The sequence below is a fragment of the Rattus norvegicus genome, chromosome 9, assembly GCF_036323735.1.
Source record: "Rattus norvegicus strain BN/NHsdMcwi chromosome 9, GRCr8, whole genome shotgun sequence".
In the NCBI taxonomy this organism is placed as follows: domain Eukaryota; kingdom Metazoa; phylum Chordata; class Mammalia; order Rodentia; family Muridae; genus Rattus; species Rattus norvegicus.
This window is the reverse complement of record NC_086027.1, coordinates 62,936,049-62,952,285: the sequence shown is the minus strand read 5'-3', so window position 1 is coordinate 62,952,285 and position 16,237 is coordinate 62,936,049. Positions and strand designations below refer to the sequence as shown.

The 16,237-nt window shown below is 40.5% G+C and overlaps 1 protein-coding gene across 7 annotated transcripts in view; it reads left to right on the top strand.

Annotated features, from left to right (window-relative positions):
* Hecw2 (HECT, C2 and WW domain containing E3 ubiquitin protein ligase 2) overlaps nucleotides 1-16,237 on the top strand; it is a 393,569-nt gene that overhangs the window by 295,187 nt on the left and 82,145 nt on the right. For all 7 annotated transcript variants that reach the window (XM_039083599.2, XM_017596447.3, XM_039083600.2 and 4 more), the window contains 3 exons: nucleotides 7,398-7,532; nucleotides 11,000-11,102; nucleotides 13,305-13,401. In XM_039083599.2, the coding sequence (XP_038939527.1) occupies nucleotides 7,398-7,532; nucleotides 11,000-11,102; nucleotides 13,305-13,401 (335 nt within the window). The remainder of the gene's footprint in view (nucleotides 1-7,397; nucleotides 7,533-10,999; nucleotides 11,103-13,304; nucleotides 13,402-16,237) is intronic.

Genomic DNA, 16,237 nt, shown 5'->3' with positions numbered 1-16,237 from the left:
GAGTCTCTTGTCCTCTTAGGAATCAATGACTTCTTCTTGTGCTGCCTGTGTATTCCTCATCAACCTTGCTAGTTGAATCAGGTTATAAAGACTATTCTGCAAATGCAAGTAGCTTTGAACGTAGGGCAGATGCATAGGATGGCACAGAATGATGGGCTTCAGAATAAGGCAATCAGGCACACCTCCTCCAGGTACTGCCGTTTAATCCTGATCCCCCTACTTCAGATGATTAGGATTATGTGGCAGGCAGGTGGCATGCTTCAGAAGTAGAGGTGTCTGGTGCCAAGCCTGATGACCTGAGTCCAGATGATGGAATGAAACACCCACTCCTACAAATTATCCTCTGACCTTCACATAAGTGCCCCATACACACACCTCACATCTAATAAAAATTGTTCTAAAAGTTTTATGTCACAGCACTGGTCTAGGTTCTGCAAGATAAGACCCCAGTCTAGGGTAGTCTGCTTCTGACATGGGATACATGGAATTTTCATAATGAAAATGGTATTTGAGCTGATTAAAATGAGTTATGAAGTGAGAAAATAGGAATGAGGAAATAAAATCCAAAGGGCAGACACAAGGCAGGAACACCCCAAGCAGATGTGTCCTGGTTCCCATGCAGAGATCCTGGGTAGATTTTAACTGACCTGTGTCAGTGCCATGAGGTCAGTAAGCCGCTGATTACCAAAGGCCTCTGGCTTCTGGTAATTAACTTCTACTGTTAGCAGCAGGGGATTAAGGACAAAAAGGCTTGGGCTGGAGAGATGTCTCAGCTCTTCCAGAGGTCCTGAGTTCAATTCCCAGCAACCACATGGTAGTTTACAACCATCGGTAATGGGATCTGAAGATAGCTCAGTGTAGTTATAAATATAAAATAAATAAATCTTAAAGGAAGGAAGGAAGGAAGGAAGAAAGGAAGAAAAGAAGAAAGGAAGGCAGGCAGGTTCAATTGCTAGGGTTCTATTCTCTTTGACTCAAGGGTCCCTGGCTAGCCAGGTGAGCAGCTTGGAGTTTTTTTGGATGGGGCTAAGCCCCAAATGCCACATTTTATTTCTTCTCTCTGACAATGAAATTGTGACATCATCAATTTATCTATACAGCGTTACTATATGAGAGTACATCTTGATGTTTATCTGTAAGAAATTAGTCCAATAGGATAGGCTGGTGCCCACGAATCATTATGTAATAGTGACAGGAAAGGCACATCACCAGTAAGAAGCAATCCTGGGATGAAATCTCTAAGGACCGGCATCTCAGAGCTCACCTATTACAGGCCATGCAAAACAGTGGGCCAGCTCCAGAAAACTCACTTTCATGCCTTAGCCTTTTCAAGGTGGCTTCTGACAACAAAGAAACTTCCAAGTGATATGTCATAATCTTTGTGTTTTTTAAATAAAACCATAAAGCAATCATAATAATTTTTGCAAAAAGTCTTTCCCATAGTGTGTTGTTTTCACCTCTAAAAATCAGCTGTATTATCTCCCAGCTGATCTAAAAATTCATTTTTATATCCAAACTTTGTAACTCTGGGAGCTGTGACTTTGAGAGTGACTCTGAGCGTTTTTGTATGAGAATGATGTAAACATCCAGATGTAATGACCACCAATGTTGCAGTTGTCTTTGGAGGAAAAAAAACATGAGAACAAAAATAAACATTTGCCTGGTGGAAGTTACTAAGGGCTGGAGATTCTTGTTTAACCAGAGGCAACCAAACTGTAGAGCTGTTTCAGTCATCCCAGGGTTGGCTATGATTTCCATCCTACGTCAAACGTATAGTCATTACTTACTGGGTCGGGTTCTATTCAGCTCAGTGAATAAAAGACAACTTAATATGTAGAAGTCTCACGTGGATTCAAAAGCAAAAACAAAAAGCCACAATCCTTTTGGAATATAAGCTCTACTTTGCAAAATATAGGGTGGTTGTTTTATTTTTCTTTATTTTATTTACTTGACCAAATCATTGCTTTTCTTTAGTTGTTTTTCTACACATAGTGTTGTGGGACTCAAGCTATCCAGAAGGACATGGAATGAAGCACCAGATGTATAGATAGTTCACTGCTTTTAAGGACCCCCTGGACTAATTTTTAAGTGGTAAAGGATATCAAATCAAAAAAACCCACAGGGAGATAAATATGATCAAAATATATTAAATACAGTTATAAAAAGTCACAGTGACACTTGTTATTTTGTATAATTAATATGTTAATAGATTTCTGTTTTAAAAACCGCAGATTAACAAAGAATGAAAATGGTAAATGAGGTTGTTTTTCTAGGGCTGTGTGTCATTTTGAGTGAGAGAACTGTACAGACTTGGGTGTTGTAGATGTTGCTGAGTAAAATCCAAGTTCTTGGAATCTGAAGGAACTGTCTGAACCAGGAAAGATGAGCCTCCCTTTCTCTCTTTTTAAGTTACCCTCTTGATGTGCATTGGAATTTTAGAAATGTTACTTTCAGATTCTATAGTAACGACTCTCTTTCCCATAGAAAATGTGTTGATTTGGATAATTCCATTTTTACCCTTCAGCAGTGATGCGATAGTAAAGGAGAGAAAGCAAACACAGGAGCTGCGGCCGTCTGTGGGGCTAGGGTGGGGTCGGGGGGGACAGCTCTGTGCTTTGTCATCTTTACACGGTCCTTTCATATGTCTTCCCTGGCTTGCCAGATACTAACTGGAAATAATTCCAAGCTTGCTTAGCTTAGATTTGTGGAGCCTGAGGTTAGTATTTCTTCATAAATACCGACGGCTTTTTCTTCGCTTAAAATAATCGAAGTTTTGTTTTGTTTTCTTTTTAAAGAGAAAGAGAATTGTGTAAAGAGAGAAACGTGTTTTGTTTGGCCTCACTAAAATGCCACTTGGCTCCAACCGCCCCATATTTTTTCACTCTTAACTGTGCCCTGGAGCTGTGAAAGGGCAGATGTTTTAAAACGAGATTTTGAGTTTGAATCTTTGCATTCCTTGTCCTTCTTCTGTTGTTGCTCTTAGTCGACCCAGCGCCGTGAAGCTTGACTGCCTTTCCTTAATGAAACTTAGCAGTAGGGGAACGGTCTTGTTTAAAACGGGCTCTGTGAGCAGCTAATTTGAAAAGGACTTATTTCTTCAGATGATTGCTTTTTAAATGAAGTTTCAGACAGTTACATGTTAGATACTCAGAAGTAATTGCAGGGTATTCAAAAGTTGTGACATGAAAGTGACCCAATTTTTTAAAAAAGGGACCAGGTCAACCTCATTGCTCATCTGAACTAGTTAGCGTTCCCTGTGGAAAGTGATCCACTTCTCTGACATAATCGATGTGTGTCACCGATGGAACCAGCCAGCCTACAAATTTCACAGGGATTTTTCATGCTTCATCTGTATTTGCTTACTCATGGTGGTACTAGAAATGAAACCCAGGCCCATTTCACTTTAAAGTCACCTACATTTTTTAGCAACCTGACGGTGACCTGAGTCACCTCTTTTACAAATAAGCTAACAAGGCAAAATACTAAGGAAACCCATCCAAGTTCACACAGAGGGCCCTGAGCAGAGCTAAAACACACACACACACACACACACACACACACACACACACACACACACACACACACACACACAGAGGTATTCCTGTTTCCTGTTACTGCCCTCGATCTGTAGCACTGAGAGATTTTCAAGACTGTTCCTCTCACTGGAACTGGAAAGACGTGTAGACAATACACACATTCCATCTGACTCTGAAACGGAATCTCTCAGGATGTACATTGAGCACCTCTTTCCTGCCCATGGCCATGCCTCTGCCCGCCGTGTTAACAGTGAGAACTGGACAGGTCCCGTGGATCGTGCTACCACACCAGGAGCGGCGTTCTCAGCTTGCAGCAGTAGAGAGGCCAAGCGCTGCTGTGGGTGGCTGTGCTTCTCAGCCCAGTGCAGGGGATACTTCAGTGCTTTTCCAAAACCAAGCTGGAATGAGGTGTGAGAGAAGCCAGAGAAAGCAGCATAGAAGAGCCTATGAAAAGCAGAGAGGCAGAAGGAAAGAGTCCTCATTCGGTCATGGAGTCAGATGAAAGGTGGGTTCAGGTTCCCAGCTTTGTAGACTCCAACTGTATCCCTGAAACCTACAACTGTGACACAACTGTGTTAACGGTGACCAATGTCATTATTTGTTAAGTAAGGAAGACCTTTCGTGAGGATGGCAGCTCCAGCTTGGAGTTTAGAGAGTACATGCATGCTCTGCAGTGGGGCTTTCAGTGTGACCGGCTAGGATTGGCGTGTCTGTCCCGTGATAGGAAAACCCATACAGAGTTTATTCCACACACAGAAGTTCAAAGGTGAGCGAGCTGAATTTACTAGGAGATTTCTGGGGCTGCAAGAGCCCCCTGGTTCTTTCTATCTCCTGCTTATCCACTTCTATTGTCTTAGTGTGTCGGCTGTTACAGTCTGTCTTTAGAGAACAGGGGAGAGGGTGAGCAGAAGGACTGACCAGTGTCCCTGGTGAGGAGGCTTCTGACAAGTGACGTATTCCACTTAGTCTTGACCCTCAGATACGAGGAGACTGGGATCATTGCTTTCACTGATTCTCTAGGGATCGCTGTGCATGGACTGTAGCAAGAAACTTTGGAATGTTTAGAAAAGGCTTAAAATTCAAAACTATTAGTCATGATAATGACAGTAACTCTTATTTGAAATGCCATTGAAATTGTGTTTTCAAATGTATATGGACTTTCTCATTAGTTTGTATAGGTGTGATGTCATAATTTAATAGGAATGCTGTCGCAATATAGATGTGATGTCATAATTTAATAGAGAAGAAAATGGAGCCTTAAAATATTGGAGGCAGCTTGCCCAAAAGTACATTAGCAGTGAATAGCAGGGTGTCCTTCTCCGGGTCCTAAGTATTCAAACCAGATTAGATTATATTAAATGCAAGTGTATTAGGAAGCAACTCTCAGGCTTCCTCACTGGCCTCAAAAAGCAAGGCTAGGGAAGTCACCATGGGGTTCAGGGCGGGGGTGGGGGTGGATGGGGGGAAGGACATGTGCACAAAGAAAGGAGAGAACACAGGAGGAGGAGGAGAAGAGGAAGAATAGGAAGAAGAAGAAGAAGAAGAAGAAGAAGAAGAAGAAGAAGAAGAAGAAGAAGAAGAAGAAGAAGAAGAAGAAGAAGAAGAAGAAGAAAGAGGAGGAGGAAGAGGAGGAGGAGGGGAGGGGGAGGAAAAAGAGGAAGTAGAGGAGGAGGAGAAGAGGAAGAGGAAGAGGAAGAGGAGGAGGAAGTGAGCATGCAAAATGTCTGGATTATATAGGGAAGAGCCTCTGGGGAGGGGTAGCCCAACCCAGGGCTGGAAAGTTCACAGTTAGGGCAGGGTATGCCAGGTAGGAACTTAGGGATGCTCAGAGAACCTAGAGGCCAGGTCTGCTTTGGTATGTAAGATACGTAGCTCAGTAATTTGTCCCTGGGTGTGAAACCAAACATACTTGATTCCTTTTAGTCTGGGAGTTTATTCATATCTATAATTTGAATTTCAAAACTTCCTCTCCTATTTATATTCTTACCTTCTCGACTTTCTCATAACTTACGTTCCATATAACCCTTTCATTTCTTTCTAATTTTTCCACATATTTAACTGTTTTTGTGTTTTTCAGAAGTTTTAATTCTTGGTTAGTTAGCTGCGAGCTGTCACCTTGTACTCTCGCTGGGACTCTGTTTGGAGCTCTTAGTTATTTCTTGAGTGCTTCTCTTCTCTCCCAGGTCAGCCCTAAAAGCTATTGAGGATGATAGGGTGAGTAAGAAATGGTGCCTTCCCTCAAGACATTTACATAATTCTTTAGAGAATGGGTTTTAAACAAGCCTGTTAACATCAAATTAGGTTCTGACACTATATGCAAATCAGTGCTGACCTACATGCAGACACCCATTTGTGCTTGTAATTACAAGTGCATCATGGTGCCTCTAATCACCACCCATCTCTTGAGAGCATTCCTAAGGTACTACATAATTAGGCAATACTATTTTAACACTTTTTGAATTTTTCCTTAAGTAATACATTGTGATAATATTATATACTATATATTATATCTTTCCTTATATTACATTTGTAATAAAATCTTCTTGATTTTAGTTTATACAAAAAAAGAGACGTGATATCTGCTTTGTAGAGGCAGGAGTAAAACATGCTTATTTGTAAAAATGATTGCTACTTCATGGCTCTTTGAATAAAGTCAGGAACGATGAACAGGTGTATAAGACACCTAGATAAAGTAGGGGCTGGCATGAAATTTGAGGCCAGAGCTTGTCAATACAAGGCCATGAGGACTGTCACTCATGTGCTTTTCCCTGAGAAACAGAATGTTTCATCTCTTAAATTGGAGAAGACCTACTTAGTTTTTGCACTTAGAAATCCCACAGTGTGAGAAGGGACTGGAAACATTCTTGCTCTGTGGTTTTTCTGCTTTGTTCTGTGATACTTTGATTTTGTGGGGGTTTTTTGTTTGTTTGTTTTTGTTTTTGGGTTTTTTCTTGTTTTGTTTTGTTTTTGTAGGAACCCTGAAAGTGTTTGGGGATGACTTAGAAACAGTGGGTAGCCAATAGAAACTTTGTTTCAGAGTAATGATGGCATCAAACTGCTGAGAAGAAACAGTCTTATAAAAGGCTTAGTAATAAAAATATTTAAAGGTATAAACAACTGAGAAACCACTGTACTTACATAAAATGAGTGGTGCTTAGGGGACACTGGGAAAATGGAAGAGTCTAGAGGCTGACTGCATTAGGGAAAAAGGAGGTGTGACCGTGACGTTTCAGATGACTAGAAATATATAATAGCCAGGTATAAGAGGAACCCAGCCGCAGCAGTTAAAGAAGTTCGAATGCCCCTCTGCCCATTGTTATGACTGTTGTTTTGTTTTGAAACAATCCCTCCCTCCATATGGCAGGGTAGCCTCCACTTAGGATGTTTTCGCTCCTCCAGTCAGAGTGTTGGGATGGCAGGCATGTGCGACCACACCCAGGTCCAAGCGTCCACCCCGTGGCATCCTTCTCGGAGCACATCTTGATGACTATCTTTTAGAGCATTTTCTAAAACCTAGTATAATGTTCCTTCCTGCTTCCCTCATTCCAGATCCAGATTAAGTGTGTCTTTCTCTTTTCCATTTCTTTTTTTTTTTTTCCCTTCAGAGCTGAGGACCGAAACCAGGGCCTTGTGCTTGCTAGGCAAGCACTCTACCACTGAGCTAAATCCCCAACACATAGTCTACCATTTCTTAATGGATATATATAAAAAATTCTTCCAAGGATTGGAAATTATGAGAAAACCAATCCAAGATCATTCCTCAGAAATGGGTCATTTCCCGACCGTGCAATATTCTGGGTTGGCTGAGACATGTGTGAGTTTGTGTTGACGACTCTACTGATGTGGTGGGTTGTATCCTAGGCATTTTTTGTCGACCACAACTCCCGAACCACCACGTTCATTGATCCTCGGCTCCCACTTCAGAGCAGTAGGCCCACGAGTGCGCTGGTTCATCGACAACACCTGACGAGGCAACGCAGTCACAGCGCGGGTGAGGTGAGTCCTGGCCCCTTAGGGACCGACCAATTGATTAATATCGGACAGGATATGGTACTTTGTGAAACTGAGTTGCCTTTTGTTGTTTGCTTGTTTTGGAGGTTTTCATTTGTTTGTTTGTTTGTTTGATTGATTGATTTAGTTTCAGTGTATTATTTAGATGCTTAAAAAGTTTTAGAATGTTGACAAAAATACCTCTAGGCTCGATTGCAAATTTAATGCTTGGGGGTATGTGATAAAATATTGAAGAATAAAGTTTCATGTTTAACTCAGAGATAATTGAAAATATGCAAAATGCTCACAGAAGATAATAATCCCTTTGGATACCCAAGGATAGTCTCATAAGAAAAAAAAAATAAATGAATGAGTTTTTAGTGGGCTAAAATGCTGTCAGCTACAGAGAAGAATATCTTAAATGAGGCTTTCTGGATGTTATTAAAATATTTATCCAAGGATGAATCTATAGCGTTGTGGGATCGTCTAAAATTAGAATGTATTTGCCAGAATTGATGTATGTATATGATGGTTGCCCAGAGAAGATGGTCTGACTAAGTGTGACAGAACTAACGACCCACTAGTCTACTGTGGCATTTGCAGTGGTTCAGGGTAACCACACGAGGGCTCTCCAATACCCTAGCCCAAAACACACAAAGATCTCATTTCCCTTTTCTTTGAACAACTTAAAAACATAAGTTTAAGCCTTGTGTGCATACTATGGCTTCTAAGAATTCCCTTAGACAAAAGGAATTAAGGTTCCTTTCCTGCCTGCCATTTCTAAATGCATATCATATTTCCAATATTATATTGTTGGCCAAATATTCTGAAGGCTTTCTTATAAGAAAAAAATTATGAGTGCAATAAATAACTGGATTAAAGTCATCAAAATTCCACTCAAGAAATTTCCCCCTCACGTTCACTCTGCTTTAACGTATCATTTGTTCACTGTTTATAGAAGGACATACATGAAAAGCTCATATAAAAATGATATATAAGTCTAATGCAGGGTGAGGTATGCATGAAAATATTTATGTTTTATGAGTAGCCAATAAATCTTTATCTTGCTGTCCTGTAAACCATTCTGGTGATCTGGAGGACACTAAGAGCATTCATCTTACCAAATACAACTGAACTCTGACCCTTGGACTGTGTGTGGATGTATAGTGCAATTAGGACGCTGCCTGGCTTTATCACATGGACAGTGCACTTTAACTATGACATCACAGGCTGAAGGGGGCTGTTCTGTTCAGTCAGGACAGTGTTTCTGGGAAAGCATACACAAGATTAATAGCTAGACTTACACTTTTAGAACATCTGGCTCAGAACTTTGAATTACTTTCATGGTCTAGGGGTACCCAGTCATGGAAGAAGGCTTCCCAAGAATAAATTAGCAACTTAATGAAAATCTCTCTTCTATTGGTGGGAGCTGAACAGTGAACAGTAACACAGCGTACAGCTACAGTATTGTCCAGCCTTTCTAAGAATCCCCTTTAGGGTGCACTTGGGAGGGCAGTGTGCACAGCTAGAAACATTACCTGTATTTCTGGGAGAAACTGACCACTGTCTTGTGGTCTGGTTTTAAGAAGTGAGGTCTTTGAGAAGACCTGTGGCTGTTCTAGGAAATGATGACACACAGGAAATCATATAGAATGGTAGATAGAGATGTTCAAGTTCCCTGCCTGGAGGTGTATAGAGAATGACTGGGTCCCCCACCTCCCAGAGTGGCTGGCTGTGTTCCTCAAACCAAATAACTCATTAGAAGCAGGCCGAGAAGACTTGTGGTTATGTAATGGGTCTGTTACCATCCTGGCTTTGTTCAGCAATGTCTACAGTTGACAGACAAGCTGGTGTCTCTGCTGTGGCAATAATCACCTGCTCTCATGTGGTTGGGAATATGGCAAACACAAGTAACACTAATTTCCCATGTTCTGAACATGGAAAGTCAATTTCAAACTATACTTTAAATGAATAAAAATAAGAGTAAAAATCCTTAATAAACTGAAAGGGCCCGTGAGGATGCTGGGGCAGGGGAGAGCTGTGTAAAATCCTGACTGCACACGTTGGCGCACTGACTTTAATCCCTAGAACCCAAAAAGAACAGAAGGAGAGAACTCACTCCACATATTTGCCCTTTGACCTACACATGCACGCCGTGGCACCCATGAACAATACCTACAATAATAATAAAAAATAACATTCTTTAAAAGAAAACCTTTTTCTAACAGCTGAGATAGAAAGCTGTGCTTTTATAACTCTTTTAGATAGTAATACAGACTTTCTTTTTTATAGTTTCCATCTGTATTCGGGCATAGGAAACAACTAATAAACCTGTTAATAATAACAACTGGTTTTGAAATATACACCAAGCACCACGGGAGATCAGAGGACAGAACTGTACTTTAACTTCAGCTTGAAGGCAAGGGACGGTTTCATGGAGGAGGGGGCTGTCTGAACTACCCTTTGAATAAGAACATTCCAGAAGAATACGTATGCTAGAGAGGACAGAAAGGCTGTTTCTATTGTGAAGAGCTTTAGAAGGCACCTCAAAAATACGCAATATTTGTTTTATTTTTAATTTATATTTAATTTATTTTTAATTGCTGATGCAGTATAATGATATGGTTATGAAGATTTCAGCAGGAGGAGATAGAAGCTCTATTTGAGAAGTAACAATTTATAAATCCAGTATTACCTCTTGTCCTCTCACTTCTCATAATCATGATAGTTGTCTTAAAGGACTTCTGGAATATGAGAGAAAATGCTAGAACAGACGCTAAAACAATGTTAGAGTTTCCTGAAAGAACACAAATGAGTAGTCAAGTATTCGTAGGGGTTTCTAAATCTATAATAGGTACAATAAATAATTCAGGCTAGGGCGACCTTTTTTAGATCTTACACACCTGCTACTGTTAGCTGTCTGGTGTGGGAGGCTCAAACCAGAAAGAGCTGTTACACCAGGTCCTCTAATGGGCATGTAAAATTGCTTCTGAGGAGATAATGTCCTAATGCACAACCCCACAGGAGGATTACTACAGCTCAGCTCCTCTGCTGAGGCAGGGAATTCCCTCATCTGCCTAGATAAATAAAAGCAGGAAGATCCTGGCACAGCCCCTCTCACATCGTATCACCCACCTGTTCCTCTGATTGTATTATGACAGGTCGGGTTTCTGCCTGTGCAGAAGTTATTCCTGATGAACCAGTCTATTATTTTGCTTCTGCAGCCTTGGTGATTACAAACAGATTGAACCACAGAGGCACACATACTCACTGACCCAGCTTCTATCAAGGACATCATCCCCCACCAGCTTTTAGAACAGACCTTTTAAGACCTGGTGTCAGCCCCACAGCTAGCACCTGTTCTCATCAATTGGTCATTTCCCCTGATAAGTGTTTTGAACAACTCGGTTTGAGGTGTCGATGCCAAGTCTTCTAGCTTGTGGTGCAGACATAACTGTTGCTTGTGTTCCCAGGTAGGAGAAGACTCTCGGCATGCAGGACCACCCGTTCTTCCCAGGCCAGCCAGTACATTCAATACGGTCAGTAGGCCACAGTACCAGGACATGGTTCCAGTGGGTATGTAGCTCTTTCTACAAACCTATATCTGTATTATCACTGCGTAGAATACGTACTATGCCGACACATGCCTGAGGCCAGTCTTCCACTTCTTACCTTGTATCGTAAAACCACTGTATTATCTTTAAGAAGCTTATAACAAACCCCTGCCCCTTGGGTCACAGAGAGTTTCTGCCTTATAAAATCCTGTAGTCCTGCTTAGCAAGTATTGGATTGTTGAAGTAAAAAACAAAATCTAATGAGGTGATATGTGATCGTTGTGAATTAAGCATTTGAACAAACGTGTAATTAGAATGCACTGCACCCCGAGATAGAATTTAAGTGGTATGTGGATCCCTGGTAGCCCCAAACACTAATCAAGCCCAAGGCTACCACATTCTTAAGGGCTTTTATAACACACAGAAGGCAACGACGGTCTCTAGAATAGTAAGCTGAAATAAATGGTGGTGAGCTTACAGGGCCCCAAACCATTCTGAACCGCCATTGAAATGATAAAGCCAAAGTATGTTCCTGGTCTCAAACCTGGAGCCCCTAAGGCTTGCAGAATGGACACATTGCTGAGGGACAGACAGACTCACTTCCCACCTTAAATCAGAGCAGCTTTGTCTTTGGTTTTGCTTTAAGATATCCACTCAAAACCAAAGACACTCGGCCTGATAAGGGAGATGCCATGAGCATGAAGATAGTCTTCTCAGGCAAGGCACCCTGTTGCACTGCAGACGAGCCTACCCTGTGCTTTCCCCAAATGTGGGAAACTCGACCACAAAACTTTTGGTGCAGGAGCTTGGGGGTGCATTTGCAGTCTACCCTAGAAACAAACAACAAGAACCCTTTGTCATTATGGGTATACTGCAATACCCATGACCTAAAGAAGTTTCACAACCACCAGATAAGAAATCTAGGGTTGATGTCTGTCTGTATTTGATAATGCCATTATTGATATGTAATGTGTTAGTAAATACTACATGCATAACTTTCAAGAGCTATAAGAAATTACTGTGTAAGAAGTACCTCATCTCTGATCTTGGAGCAAAATAAAAACAATTCCAAGAGTATCTTCAGTTCACCTATCAGTAAATGTTCATTTAGGGATCCTTGGAGTTAACATTGGAATTCCATTTTAGCAAATAATATTTAAAAACTTTTAAAATATATATGTGTGGACAGCATGAAATTTCAGATATAGCTACCTATAGAATTACTGTTTGTGAATTTGGACACTCTAACCTGGGTTCTCTGAATGATGTTTATTACCTATTTCTGATTATTAGTAATATAACTAATCAGAATAATCTTACAGATACAGATTAATTTTCCTGACAAAGGTGATAATGGTACCCCTAATAAATATTAATGAACAATTCTGACATTTCTATAGCCATGGTAAGTAGGTTATAGATTGTTTAAAAATATATGTTTTGGGGTTGGGGATTTAGCTCAGTGGTAGAGCGCTTGCCTAGCAACCGCAAGGCCCTGGGTTCGGTCCCCAGCTCCGAAAAAAAGAAAAAAAATATTTGTTTTGCCTATAGTTGATTTTTGTTGCAATTATTCATACAGTGGGTTTGGTATGGAGCTGTTTGCATGTGGTATTTATTTCCACATAGAGTTATAGAATGGTTTGTCATTAGCATTGTGGCTGTAGCTGTCACTGTTACTGGTGATTATGGTTTTGGAAGTTCTCTGGTTCTATCTCTTTACCTCTCTGGTTAGCTAATATTCATCCAGAAGATGCTTTGCCATTTCTTATGGTTGTCATGTCTATGAAGTTGTCTACTGTTGGAATTTTGTTGGTGGTGGCAGGTTTGGCTTGGTTTGGTTTGGTTTGGTTTTTGAGACAGTCTTAACAATGTAGCCCAGGTTGGCCTCAAACTCAGCCCTCCTGCTTCAGTCTCACACACGCTGGAATTATAGACTGGCACTGTGCTCCTGGCTTTGAGATTGATTTTGGTAAATTTGATATAGTTAATTTTGTTGGTATCAATCTTGTCATTGAAAGTAAATATGGTTTGTCAGAGGAGTTGAAAAAGAACAGCACGTGACATGGATCAGGTGTAACCCTGATAATCATATAACAGCTTCAACAAAATGAAATGTAGGGCATCTGTGGGCACGGTCGCAGAAAAGCTCCAACTGAAGACTGGAGTGAAGGGAATAAGATTTAAAAACAAAAACAAATTGCTGTTTCCTTGTATTTTTTTTCAGCCTACAATGACAAAATTGTTGCGTTTTTGCGTCAACCTAACATCCTTGAAATTCTGCAAGAGCGTCAACCTGATCTTGCCAGAAACCACTCACTCAGGTAAACAGGATTGGGGAGGCACTAGCACCAATCATTAAGCTTCGGTGGCACAAGCAGTCATCCTGAGGCTGCTCTAACCTCCTGGCCTTGTTCACAAAGGTTGTCACGAATGTGTTCTGTCATCAGCCTCTGCCCATGTAGCCCCAGTTTTCTCTACCAAGCACAAGAGTGAAGTAAGGTTGGGTAAATAACCTAGAATTCCCTCAGGATTCTTGGAATCAAATGTGCCTAGCCAAGAATACATCATGGCTCCCAAAATAATAAATAAATAAAAATGACACTGGCATTTTAAGTGTAGCTTGAATCAATGTAAGTAATCTTTTATTGAGTTGAGATTTATAAAGTCCTAGACTGGACATTCTATTTTTCCTTAATGAAAACACAGTAGTGAGAATCCCATTTCCCCCATGTGAGTCCCTCCTTCAAAATGCTCTGTGTATTCCTGAATATGTTCTCTTTTTCTGTCATGCTGTTGTCTGTCGAGGGGTCTTCATTTAAAAACACCTTTGCTTAAACCTTCAACCTTACAATGGCTCTTAGTTTTGTGATATGGGACAGTGTTTTCCAGTCTCAGTGAGCTGTGCATCACTGGTGGTAGAAAGGGGAAATCTTACATAATCTGGTACTCATATGATTTATACATTGCTGTTATCGTGAGTTTTTCCACACATGCCCCAGTTCCTAAAATAATGACTCTGATAATTATATATGTATAAATGTCTAAGCCATAAGCTGGCGCTTGTTCCCTGACTAGCTCATAACTTAATTAACCCATTTATTCTTTTCTGAGTAGCACATAACTGGTTACCTCTTCTCAGTTTCATGCTTCTGTCTCCTCAGAGTTAAAGGCAAATCTCTTCCCACAGCAGACTCTATCCCAGAATCCCTCTCTTCCTGCCAGAACCCCACCCTCTTATATCCTGCTTCAGTTCAGCAGCCAATCATCTTTTTATGGACAGGTGATGTTTCCATACAATACACGATTGTCTCTATACCTTACCTTTAATGGTAGAAGCATTTGCCAATGATGCCATAGCCGTAGTTCTCAAAGACTGATCCACTTACTTCTACCAACCTTGTTTTCACCCAAATGATGTAATGCTTTATATAATACAAAATGCTAGAAGTCAAGCCCACATAGCCCCAATCCAACTCTCACTCCTCCATCTTTGAGGTCATTCCCTTGGCTTATTTCCTATACCCTCTCCAGAAGCTCGATTCAAGAAACATGTGTGAAGCCCAAGCGTTTTTTTCTTTCATTCTCTCCATGTAATTCTACAGCACAGACAGGTGTAATAACCTGGCTAGACATCAATTTGATGATTAGTTCTATGATGTATGAAATTGGTCTTTGTACTCTTGACTATTTGACTTTCTTGCTCTAATTTAATTTCTCACATTCTTATTTTTCAATTAGATTCTTAGATCCTTTCCACTAGATCACATCCAGCCCACCTGTCCCTGGAGGTCTGTTCCTTGCTGCTCAGATATCTAAAAGCCCTCTCTATGTAGTGAGCAAAATGTCAATATTACTATGCTACCCTTACATTTATAAACTTTACCTTTCTGAAGAATATAAACTGGGCAAACTTTTAAATATAGCATATAAATATGTTAGAATACTAATTTTGCAAAGCTAACTAACTCCACAATGAGATTCAGTTCTTTCTTTACATGAGTATGCTGTTCCTTATCCCCAAAAATTATCAAAATTATTCAAGTATGGATTTTGAACTTTTCTCTCTGAGGGCATCCCCTCAGCAGACCACAGTCCTCTAGAGATTAATAAAATTACAGAAGTGAGTTCAACCTTCTTTAAGGATTGTAGAGATTTTGGACCTGAAAGCAAAACAAACTCCTCCTCTCTTGTCAATCAGGAGGTGAAGAAAACTTCAGTTCCTCTCACTTTTCCTTCCTCCAGGTGTGCAGCACGCACACATGCACACATGCACACATGCACACACAAGAGAAAGAGACAGAGCGTTGTGGGGGAGGGTCCTTCTGAATGCATCCCCTTCCCACAGAACAGACTAAGAAAGTAAATACTTAAGGAATTTTGTGCTTTTCCTGTGGACTCAAGGTTATTATTTAAAGTAATTAGCATATCTCTACATCTCTGCCGTGGGAGAGGCTGAATGATTTAATCTACCTGAACAGGCATCTGATGTACCACACATCTGTAATGACTTAGAACTTTAACAGACTTGTTAGAGGGACAGTGAGAGGTTCCAGTTGACAGTGTCTAGCTTTTTTTTTTTTCTTTCTGCTTTCTTAGACTCCTAAGAAGGCTGGCAATGTTAATCTTTCCAGGCTTCCTAGTGAAGCATACTTTTTTCTGCATAGATCTCACACAGTAATCTCTTGCAGAGAAATTAGTTCATTGGATTCGAGATATATTTCCATCTATTTATGCTTTGAGACTCTGTACAGATTGTGACCACAAGACACATCATCAGGCATGACAAGCCAAATGAGGCAGGAACTCAAATCGATGAGATAATGTTTTTTCTCTTACCCAGTATGTGTCACTCCATGTTTTCATTTGCTTATCATAACAACATAAAGGAGAAGTTCGTATATCTGAGAGAACATTCTGTTTCACAATTAAAACTGCATTGTAAGGAATGTTCCCACAAATGTAGGGGTAGAATATAAGCTGAGGTTTTTAATCTCAGATTTTAGTGACGTTTTTGATAATAGATTGTGTTAGCCAGTTGTCATTATAAAATCGTTCCTGAGATAATTAATTTATTAAGAAGAAAAGCTTACTTTACTTTTAGTGTCTCTAGTCCTTGATCTGGTAGACCTCTCATCTTTGGTCCTGTGATTGGGGGAA